Below are 12050 nucleotides of genomic sequence, written 5' to 3'. Positions count from 1 at the left end.
CCACATGAAACCCCACTAAAAATCTACAGTGGTACCACCTTTTGTTGTTGCGCGAGCGATGGAACGAATACGCTAGGAATTTCTTTGATTTTTTATGTAATTTTTTTTGAAACAGGGAAATATTCCGCTTTTATATTAAGAGGAAGAGAATTGACTCGGTTTATAGGAAAATCGAGCCCAAAAACCTTATAAGTACGGTTAATTAAGGAAAAGCGGTTAAAACCTCCACAGGGAACACACGACGTCTAAATACACAACGAACCACAACAGCGGAACCTAACATAGGACGCCGAAGCTAAGCTAAACACAAGATAACACCAACAGCTCCAATATCGCAAAAGAGATGTTATCGTTGCCGAATTAGCCACCCAAACGACCCAGCAGCGCCGAACCGCAACGACATCGTGGCTAGCATGTCGACGGGATGAGAAGCTACTTCGACAACCTACAACAGACATCAGTCATGCCATCAAAGAGTCAATTCATTCTCATGGCCAGCACCAAATCCCTAGGAAGAGATTGCATCATGTAATTGTTGCCCAACGTCGCCGCACCCCATCAGCAAGCGGCTCCGACTTCACAGAGCAAAAGCACCAAGAAGCAAGTTGCCCACCACAAGATCGAAACGGGTCCAAGAAGACAAGGCCTCACCGAAATATAAGGCAAGAAAGCTATAGAGCTAAAAAAGACCGTCAATGGTCATTGGTGCACAAGTAGCTTTCCCTAAGCAACGCTCCAAGAAGGATACGACACAGAGCATCGTCGCCCCTCGTTCCAAATCGAAACCAGGTTTTCACCCGAGGAATTATGGGCATGAAAGAGAACACAAAACAACACCTCCAAGGAGGGAAACGATGCCCACAAGCGTCGTCATTGTCAAGCCGGTCTAAAGGCACGATAAGCTTTCACCAGCGTCTCCGCTCCACCCACAAAATTATCCTTCGCATTGACACCCAAAGAACAATCTAAGTCACCTCGCAAGCAATCAAACCTCAGCCAACCCTACGGCAACCCTCAAACCACCAACAACCCATCACCAACACCTAGCGCAAGACGGGCCGCCAACCCGCCCTTACTAGAGCAAGGTCCGGCCGAAGAAAGAGAGAAATCTGAAGGAGAGAGCGAGCCTGACCAACAGCGAGGAGGACGAACCGCCACCACCATGCCGGCCACGGATCTAGCCACCCATCCGCCGGCCCTCGCACGCGACGTCGCGCCTGCCGCCGAGAAGCACGGGTTCCACGCCGACGCGACCAGCCGTCGTAGCCCACGCTGCTCCTTCGTTGTCTCGCCACCAGCCGTATCGCAGATATGGGCACATGGCGTCGGATTCGACCGTAGATGTCGGCCCTAGTCGCCCGTGTCGTCGCACTCGCATCTGTTCCCGCCTCCGTCGCGTCTGTATTGTGCCCATGCTGCCGTTGCTCGTGTCGCCTCACCCGCCTTCGCTCAGCCCCAGCGCCCCCAACGGAGAGCAGGAGTGGAGGATGAGAGATGGCCCCACCACCGTTGTCCTGGCGCCCGGCCGGCTTTGCCAGCGGCCGCTCGAGCGGCGGCGAGGCTCGAGGGTGGAGGGGGCCCTGGGCCGGCGGCGTGTCGCCGGTGCCGCCTCGGTGTGAGCGGCACGGGCCCCTCTCCTCGCTATGACGGTCGCTCGGAGTAGTCTATTTTGGATTGCCCTTTTATGTAAAAATTGACCCCATCAAATTTTACTACAGTTAAATAAATTCAGGGAAGAATGCTTTTGACCACTCAATATGTAACAGGGCATGGTCAAGTTTGCACTACTACAATACCTAGAGACAATGAGAAGAATGGCTTGTAAAGTTCACAGGAACCTAAATATAGTACTCCCTCCATTTCATAATATAAGACGTTTTAGCTATGCTTACATTCATCTATTAACCAATGTATATTGTTTATATATATGTCTAGATTCATTGATATCTATATGAATTTAGGATACGCTAGAAATAGTCCATTCAATTATTCTATTTTCTACAAAAGATTAGGCCCCCTTATGAAACACAAAACAGGGGGGGGTAAGAATCGAAGTAGTGTTTTAAACAAAAATCTACAGGAATTGATCACACAGAAAAGAGGAAGACTAGCCATTGTTCGGCTTTTTAAGACATATTTGAAAATAAAAAATAATATATAAATAAAATATACATGTGTTTTTAGAAATTTAAAAGTAAAGAGTGAAAAATAAATTTTGATAAAAAACACAAAATAAAGTTCAAATTCAAGATTAAAATTTTAAATTTTGGCATAAGCATCAGTAAAAACGAAAAAACGAGATGGCAAAGAGCTTTGACCTCTTGCATAAGGCTGAAAAAAAAGGCTTGGGCTCGTGAGCTCGGCTCGGGAGGTAAACGAGCCAAGCCCGAGCTGCCTCCATGGTTCGGTTCCAAATCGACCCAAGCCCGAACCGACTCACAAGCCGCTCGTCCACCTCCCCCGCGCCACCGGCACACCCGCTGCCCCCGGCTCCGGGGAGCCACCAGGATGTCGGGTGGCTGCCTGCAGGCCACTGCCCGCTGCCTCCCTGCGCCACCGGCCTGTCGGGCGCGACTGCTGCCCTCAACCCCTGCACCGCCTCTCTCTCCCTAGCAGAACAAGCCAGCTCGAGCTGACTCAAGCTTTTAAACGAGTCGAGCCGAGCTGTCTTTTTTGCTCGTTTTCATAACTGAGCCGAGCCAAGCCAAGCCTCCACGTAACCGAGCTTTCACGAGCCAACGCTCGGCTCATTTCCAGCCTTACTCTTGCATAGTTGTATGGGCATATCTAGACAAAAAAAAAACCCCAAAACAAGATGCACACGTGATAGAGAAAAAATACCTCCTTGAGGAGGAAAAAATAAATAAAAACTTCATTATTTAATATAGCCCGGTGTACTTTTGATCAATTATATACTCATATCATATATCGGCACATTGCATTTCCGGGATTTAGAAAAAAAAGTTAGACCACCGTACTCAAAGTCTCAAAGTAATACACCACCGACCTCTTGCTTATTTTTCTAGTATTGACCATAGGAATATGGTGAAAAATTCCATACCTTGATTCTACGAAACAAAGGAGAATACACAAAAATCCTTTAAAAATTGAATTATTCAATTTCATTTGTCAATCTACTATTCCAAAGAGGTCCTCAAAATGACCCATATGGTTGTTGACATTGTAATCGGAGATCATACTATACGCAAGCCAAGACCTTTCACCAATATCACTTTGGTCTTGGTTAAGGAGCTTATGACGGGTACAATTTCCTCCAGAATTTGAGCACCCCACATAGCCCAGATTGTTTTCTCGAATTCTCTCTTACTTTCTCTGTCCCAAATAAGTTTACTCTTCGTTTTATTTTAATTTTTTTTACAATTATTGTTTTTATTATCATTAAATTATAAAACATAAATAGTATCTTACACGTGACTATCTTTTTAAGTTTTAAATAAACTTTTTTAAAATAAGATGGATGCCAAATATTAGACACAGAAACCAAAAAATAAAGTTTTTTTTTGGGATGGGGTAGTCGATTCTAGGAAACTATAATGGTAAAATCCATCATCTTTATCTTTTTTATTTTTGCTTATGCTCATAAGCCAACATTTGAATTTTCAACTTTAAGAGTTGATTTTATGTTTTTCATCGTAGTTTATTTTTCAGTCTTGATTTTTAGATCGCTAAAAATATGTATGTAAAAGCTTTATTTATAAATTATTTTCTATTTGGAATATGCCAAACAAGTTAAAAAAGCCAAACAATCAACTCTTGTAAGTTGAGAAACCTAATTTTTTAATTCTCTCAATAGCTTCTCACAATAGGTTTCTTATAGCCACAGAGCTCCCCAAACAAACCTTTATGTCATGAATATCTTGAGAGACTCAGAACTATAGTACTTATTTTAGAGCCAATCGGATAAGATGGACATTGTTATGTGTAATATGGGGATGCGGTTATTTGAACATAGAAACAACGTAACGGTAAACCCAAAACAACATAAATTTAACAATCACAATACCCTTGAAGAATTTGGTGAGTCGATTTGAGAATTTTTCCAGGCCAAGTGGGCGTTAAAGGGACGCATGTAAAATGTTCCCGCTCGTGAGCAGGGAGAAAGGGTGAGGATTTTGCGGGCGTCTATATGAAAGTGGATAAAAACAGCCCCTTCTCACTATATGAAAGTGGATAAAAGCAGCCCCTTCTCACTTTAGCACTTTAGCGCTTGTGGCTTGGCATGGGCATACACCCTTGGATTTTTGTTATGTCGGATACATCACCCAACTAGAGGGTGTTTTATATATGTTACCCACTAGCTAGACGGTGAGTTCTAATTTTACAATATTTTTCAAACCAAAATATATTTATGTTAAATTTTGATTAAAAAATATTTAAATAAAAATTACTATCTGTCAACATAACCACACGTTTTGAGCCCAGTGGGTTAGACTGGCTGTGTTTTTCTAGTAGGCTGGAGGTGAAAAAAGGTAAAGAGTGGCCGTGTCCAGCATTGGGCCGCACAATAAACAATCCAAAACATACTTAGGCCACGTTTGGATGGGCCTCGGTCCAAGTACATCCACAAGCCAGGATTTAGGCTATACAGCGCGAACCATTGTAGATGAGAAATCCAAGCTGGTTCTATATAACTCCACTTTTCCATTGCAACTTAAGATTACACCCGGGATGCAGTTTTTTACCCACTTGTTGCTTGCATGTTATTTAAATAGTCATAATAAAATATAAAAAAATTTAACAAGATAGATAAATATGATTTACATCACCCTACAAACATGCAAATTTAAATTCAACTTCTACAAGTTGTAGCAAAAATAACAAAACAATTATAAATATGTGTATACTTGGTTTCAGTTTTTTTTTCTATAACTTGTAAAAGTTGAATTTTAACTTGTATGTTTATGGAGTGATATAGCTCATATTAATCTATAATGTCAATTTTTTTATAATTTTTTATAACTATTTACATGACATGCAAACACATGGGTGGATATCCACCCGTGTGCTAAAAACTGTTTCCCATTGCACCTCAACAACAAACAGAAGAATAGGGATGTGAATGGGTTGGGTTTGGGGCGGGTTTTGTAAAAACCCATCCGTCACAAAATCCGTGACCGTGAGATAAAGCCATACACGTCAGGTAGCCGAAACCCAATGGGTACCCACAGGTGAAACTATGTCAAATAAAAAATATCTTAATCGAGACATCTCCATGAGTATATTAAGGTTTTTCAATATTTAAATGCAGAAAATAAGCAAATAGTCGATTGATTAGTATAGCAACAAGAAAACCAAAAAGCTACAATAGTAAGCAAGTAAAACTAAGCTCGACGAATTTTAACGTTCAGTCAGCCAATAATATCGACACAAACGGCCAATCATGCATCAACAATATTCTCATGCTCCCGGCTTATAAAACTAAACAATAAGAATGCTTCATGTCGAATATTTTAAGGCGTCACTAGATTTTTGGGGCCCCAATGGACACCCGCGGATTAAATCTAAAACCCGTATCCAACCCATAGCCTCACGGATACCCATCCCCATAAACCCATGGATACAAATCTTCACATATACCCGCACCCATTGGGTACAAAACCCGTTAGACCCCCGGACCCGTGGGTCCGATTGCCGTCCCTAGGAAAGAAGAAATGCAACTTATTGCTATGTACTATTGCGACCATTGTGCAACAAACACATATACTGATCGACTTCTAGTTCGATATCGATGGCGTCGACCGACTTCAGGGACCGAACGGAAAGAAGCCGCCATCGTGCCCGATGCTCACCACGAAGCCGAGGCTGCCCGTGCTCGGAGACGATGGGAAGCTGCCCGCGGCACCGCCACCGCCGCTACCTCCCTCTCCTCCTCCTCCCGCAGCCGTGTCACCGTTCGCACCGTCGTTCTCGGCCGCCGGCGCGGATCCCACCGTCGACGACGTTACCGCTGCCGAGCTCACGTGCACGACGGCGGCCGCGAGCTCGTCCCACTGCATGAACGGCTCGCCCGACGAGCTGAACACGTCGTCGCCGCCGCTGGCGCCCCACGACGGGGACGTCGGCCGGGTACCGGCCGTGCTCGTCGTCCCTTCCCTCGCCAGCCGAGACGACGCACCATACCCGACCGTGGCCGTGGCGGCGTCGGCGACGTAACGCACCGCCGCGAAACTGATGATGTTGTTTGCTCCGGCGGCGCCGTCGCTCGCCACGCCGGCGCCGTTGGCGATGGCGCCCGTCGGGATTATCGTGGAAGGGTCCCTGCAGGTGTGCTCGCCGTAGTAGGTGATGACGTAATTGGACGGGTCGTTCTCGCAACGCTGGATGTGCCTCGTGGCCGTGCAGCCTTGGTCTACCTTGTGCGTGCACCTGTAGTAGCTCCTGCAAGTGTCATCCGATCAGCTCGTATTACGTTTTTTTAATGAAAGGAAATTCCATTAATTAGCTGGTACCTCTGGGCGAATCGCCAGAGACCAGATGATGTAGAGATCGATAATTATACTGTTGTAGGAGTACAATTAAAGAGATGAATGTGACAAGAGTGTCTGATTTAATTATGCCATTGATTAACGTAGGAGTACGTACCTTGGATGAGGTGAATTCTGGATGTCTTTCTGCCCATATTTCCGCCACACGTGACCGTCGTCCAGTGTTGCAGCGACCGTCTTGTTAGAAGAGCGTCCTCGTCCTGACCTGTACATGTAGCCAAGGTATTAAATATGTGTAGAACAAATAATTAAGAAAGCAAATAAATACATGGTAAATTAACAACCGATCAAGTGGTAATACGACTCTGGCTGTTTGTTAATCTGATATTTATATTGTTTCACCCATAATTCTTTCTGAAACGGTTCATCTGATATGATGTTAAACGGACACACATGGCTTTCATAGGCTGACACGTCAGGAGCTCGTTATTTGTTCCTACCTACCTCTCTTACCCCAATCTGTCATCTCGTTCTTCATCAACTCCGACGAGCCTTTCTAACTTACGGTACACGTTGAATTGCATCTCCTCTCCTCCCAGCCGTTTGGATCGAGATCAACGGCCAGGGAGTGCAGCTGACTGTTGACTCACCTCGATCAGCAGTACGTACGAAAGCTGTAATGATCAATCAGTGGTTGCTAGCTAGATGATCAGGTGTTGATCGATCGGGACCTGCCACCGACGCGGACGCCGCGTTTCCTCGTCCTCCCGGCCGAGCTGCTCTCGCCGGCCTGCCTGACGATCACCGCCGCCCCGTCGGCGGACGTCCCGGCGGCCGGCGAGCTCCACCTCCCCGCCGCCTCCGCCTCCCCGGCGACGTCCCCGCTGCCGCCCAACGCCGACATCGCGCTCGTCAGCCTGCTCATCATCGCGTCCATCACCTCCGCGTACGGCGGCGGCGGCGGCGACGACGACGACTGCTCGGCCTGCGGCGGCGGCGGCAAGAACCATCCCCTCAGCGCCACCAGCCCCTCGCGCACCACCACGAGGTCGTTCACCGCCGCCGCCACCCTCTCCGCCGGCACGGCGCCCTCCGACGATGAGAACGCCATGCTAAATCTAGCTTAACTAGCTACTATACTGTACTAATTACTACCCAAATCAATCATACACTCTCCTAGCGCCTAGCTAGCGCACGCTGCCACACACACCGCACACACTGGAACAGCAAAGCTAGTGCAATGAAGCAAAATTCGCCGTGCCCACCCGCGCCCGCGTCTTATATATTGCCGTGGAAAAGGCGAAAAGCAGTCGGGGAAAAGGCTAAAAATGAGGAAGCTGCATGGAAGAGTGGAGGTGGGTCCCCGACTCGCGAGTCGCGACCGCGACCCTGTGGCCCTAGACGCATATCCAGATCAATTAATTGATCAACGCAAGGGAGTTAAAGAAAATTAGACGTTGGATTACACATACATATATACTACTAAGTCGTCGTCATCGCCATGACACAGGCGATCTGATGTCACGAATTCACGTCCTTTGACCGGACGGTCACTGCGAATGCCTAGGCAACTTCCTCCTGTGCTAGTTACAGAAAGGGGTCACTGGCGGTATATCTATCTATCTATTATTCTATTATTTATAATATAAAGACAGTGTAAAAAGAAGGCTTTCGCTCCGAGGGTGAGAAATTACCACGTTAATCTATATCGATGGTTGTGATTTAATAAGCTGAAAATTTTGGTGCGCCGAGATAAAGATAACATATTAACTAACTTAGCTCTAACTAACTCCTCGATTAGCTCTAACTAACTCATCACATCTAGAACGTGAGACCTCCCTAGAGACTCACGCATGCATGTAAATACCGGATGCTTTTATCTGTTTTTCTCTTTTTATTTTTCAAGTCGGAGCTAGATACCAGATCACATAGATTTAGATTTTAATGGATGAGATTTAATGAGAATCCATATAAAATATTTTGAAAATTTAAGAGTCGGATGCTTCTTTCTAAGTTTGATACGTAACACATTACCGTATAAATAGGCTAGGACTCGACAACGTGAATTATTTGTATCTCTTATTAGTCAAAATCATGCTATGTATTACGGAGATGATGGGTGCCGATGGGTTCAATAATAGGGGCCACAATAATATTAGTGCTGCACGACCCCGTCGACGACGTAGGCGAGATCATTGTCCCCGCTGCCTCGCTGCCGCTGGAGACGAGGTGGCCGACGTTCCCGCTCCGCCAGCTGAGTCCCTCCTGCCGGCCGTCGAGACCCTCCGCGCCGGATTCATACCGAGACCGAACAGCGTGCTGTCTCCAGCCTCCCGGCCAAGTCCAGCACCAGCTTTAAGCATATAAGGTAAAAAATTATCTAGAAAAATCCTATTCAGATTATGGGGAAAATACTAGACAAAAATCTATGAATACAATTTGAAAACATCTAAAACTCCAATTAAAAATAAGTAAAATTAAGAGAATGAGTCAACATATAAATACAATTTAGAAGTATCTAAAATTTGAATTACCAATTGAATATTATGTAGAAAAGAGTTTAGGTACTGTTTAGAATACATGTAAATGAGAAAAAAATTGATTAGAAATAAAATTTCAAGATTACAAATAAAAAATAAAATAAAATAGTCCATGTGTAAATACAATTTATAAAAATCCAAAAAATAAGTAAAATTAAGAGAAAGAGTCAACGTATAAATACAATTAGAAAAGTATCTAAAATTTGAATTACAAATTAAATATTATGTCGAAAAGAGTTTATTTACAAGTATAGTTTAGCATACAGGTAAATAACATGTTTTACAGTTTAAAGATCAAAAGAGATAAGAGTAAAACATAAAATTGACTTAAATCTAGCCACGCAAATGCGCGGGCCAAACTGCTAATTATATATAAAAAAAGTAATAAAAAACGAGACACCACGTTAATTCTTACGGGCTAAAAATTCTGAGATTAATTAAAAGAAAACTAGCACGGTGGCCCGCGCATATTACGCGGCTAGCCGTTATACATTGAATCTATGTAGGGTCTCTTATTTAGATAATAATTACTTTTTAATTTTTAATTTGAATTTAAATTTTCTTAAAGTATAATTATTTTAAAATTTTTCGTCTAAAGATTTGATTTTTCTAAACTGTATTTACACATGGGCTCTTTTTATTATTTTTCTTTATTTTTAATTCTGAAATTATATTTCTAATCTGATTCTTTTTAACCGAAATTTTAGATGACTCTAAATTGTATCTATAGATGGATCCTTCCCTAAATATCAATTATTTAAAATTTTGAATCCGAGATTTATTTACATGTGGACTTTTTTATTATCTATATTTATTTAATTTTTCTATTTTAACCAAAATTTTAGATCTTTCTAAATTGCATTTATTGATGGGCTCTTCCCTCAGTATCAACTATTTCAAAACTTTTAATCCAAGATTTAGATTTTTCTAAAGTGTATTTACGACTCTTTTCTTCATACCTGAGGTTTGAATTTTTCTATTACGCATCCCTCAATAATTAGCGCACTTTCATAAAGTTAGACACTACGTAGATATAGTTAGGTATTCACGAAGTCCGACTCAAAAGAAATATCTTTCTTTCCCTTTTTTTTTTGCCGTTCTTTCCTTTTTTTCCTAAAAAAATATTTTTCTCCTCCTCCGATTAAATTTTGCCGTTCTACTTTTTTTTCTTGTTGTCCGATTCAATTTTTTTGCCGTTCTTTTCTCCTAAAAATATCTTTTCTTTTTTTCTCCTATTTCCTCCGATTAATCTCAGAATTTCTAGCCCGTAAGAGGCAACTTGGAGCCTCATTTTCCTATTACTTTATATATATAATAGATATATATAATAGATAGATAGATAGGAGAAAAGAAAAAAAAGATCAGTTTTTTTAGTCGGACAATGAAAGACCGTATACTATAAGGGAGAGAAAAAAGAAAATACCGGTATTTGAGTCGGACTTCCTCCTTCGCGTGAGAATATCTTGATCGGATATGCTCAATTATTTGGTTCAGCGATGGATCAACTTACAAATATAATATAGTGCTTACAATTGGTTTCCGAGTTGAACGCAATCTACATATCTATTATAATATATGTTCGTAATTCTAAGGGCTAAAAATTATCACGTTAATCGAAGAAAAAATATGTTAGACCATGATATATCTAGATCATATGGTCTAAATTTAAGGCTAGAAATTACCACGTTAATCTTAAAAAAAAGAAAAATCTATATACACCGTTAGAACACAATATATCTCGTAGATCATACGGTCAGGCACCAGCACCACGTTCACTCTGGAGGGTACAAATTACCAACCATACGGACACAACGACATAATGATTCTGGTAGCCAGTTGTTTATAATGCATTACATATAATTATGTTTCTATATATGTATGTTCATTCTTATGGGCTAGAAAATCTCTCATTAATCAAAAACATAAAAAAATCTAATTAGAAATACAATTTTAGAGTCCACATGTAATTAAAAAGAATCTAACTAGAAATAAAATTTTATAACTAAAAATAAAGAAAATAATAAAAATAGTAAATGTGTAAGTACAATTTATAAAAATCTAAATATCGAATTAAACCCATGTTAATCGAAAAAAGAATCCAATTAGAAATACAATTTTAAAATTAGAAAAACGAAAAATAATTAAAAAGAGTATAGATGTAAACACAATTTAGAAAAAAAAAACAAAATTCAGAATCCATCCATAAATACAAGTTGGAAAAATCTAAATCTAAAATTACGGTAAAAAATTCGATTAGAAAAACAGTTTTAGAATTAAAAATAAAGAAAAATAATATAAAAGAGTCATGTGTAAACACAGTTTATAAAAGATAATTTATAAATAAATTTTATTAGTGTATTTAATGATTTAAAAGCAATAACTGAAAAATAACTATGGTAAAAAAATCTAAAATCAACTTTAAATGTAAAGTAAAAAATATTAAATTATCAAATAAGCATAAATATAAATAAAAAGATGTGTATGGAAAACGATCACTTGGCGTACAGGCCGCTAGATTCTGTGCTCTGAAACCTGCGATTTTTCAATCAGGCTGTCTTCGTCTACTTGGACTGAAATTTCGTCTATTTAGGGGGTGGTTAGTATATCACACGTTTGACCGAATATTGAAAAAGGTTTTTGGACACGAATGAAAAAACGAATTTCACGGCTCGCCTAGAATCTGTGAGACGAATATTTTGAGCCTAATTAGTTCATATTAGTCCAATAACCTTTATGTGCTAATGACGGATTAATTAGACTCAAAAAATTCATTTCACGATTTCTCACATAATTATATAATTAATTTTTCATTTTATCTATATTTAATGGTTGCTTTAGATGTACAAAGATATTTTTGAGATAAAACTTTTAGAAGCTAAACAGGGCCTTAGTACACCCGTCGCTTTCGTTTCATCTAACATTGGATCACTGGTGACATCGAACTCGAGCATCTGTCGCTAGCGTGAAGCAGCTAGCTATCTAGCTCTGCCTTTGTGGCCTCATTTCTCATTATGTTTATAGATCGATCGATCTCCTCCTGCGCACACGCATGACGCGGACACAA

The 12050-nt window shown here is 41.3% G+C and overlaps 1 protein-coding gene across 1 annotated transcript; it reads right to left on the bottom strand.

Moving 5' to 3' along the window:
- Positions 1 to 5397: 5397 nt before the first annotated feature.
- Positions 5398 to 7669, bottom strand: LOC102714819 (probable WRKY transcription factor 61). Its single transcript, XM_040522518.1, has 3 exons — positions 7178 to 7669; positions 6604 to 6711; positions 5398 to 6399 (listed from the first exon to the last, which is right to left on the bottom strand). Exons 1-3 carry the CDS (start codon positions 7555 to 7557, stop codon positions 5766 to 5768), a joined length of 1122 nt encoding a protein of 373 aa, XP_040378452.1. The 5' UTR covers positions 7558 to 7669; the 3' UTR covers positions 5398 to 5765.
- Between the last annotated feature and the right edge of the window lie 4381 nt (positions 7670 to 12050).

This window comes from Oryza brachyantha, chromosome 3 (assembly GCF_000231095.2).
Source record: "Oryza brachyantha chromosome 3, ObraRS2, whole genome shotgun sequence".
In the NCBI taxonomy this organism is placed as follows: Eukaryota; Viridiplantae; Streptophyta; class Magnoliopsida; order Poales; family Poaceae; genus Oryza; species Oryza brachyantha.
The sequence above is the reverse complement of the archived record's forward strand: the minus strand, read 5'-3'. Positions and strand labels throughout refer to the sequence as shown.

Excerpts from the sequence above, each read along its gene's own strand:
- LOC102714819 (XM_040522518.1), bottom strand. The coding sequence starts at position 7,557 with ATGGCGTTCTCATCGTCGGAGGGCGCCGTGCCGGCGGAGAGGGTGGCG. Across the intron at positions 6,712-7,177 it reads GGCGTCCGCGTCGGTGGCAG|GTCAGGACGAGGACGCTCTT; the intron begins GTCCCGATCGAT and ends CTACATGTACAG. Across the intron at positions 6,400-6,603 it reads CAGAATTCACCTCATCCAAG|GAGCTACTACAGGTGCACGC; the intron begins GTACGTACTCCT and ends TGACACTTGCAG.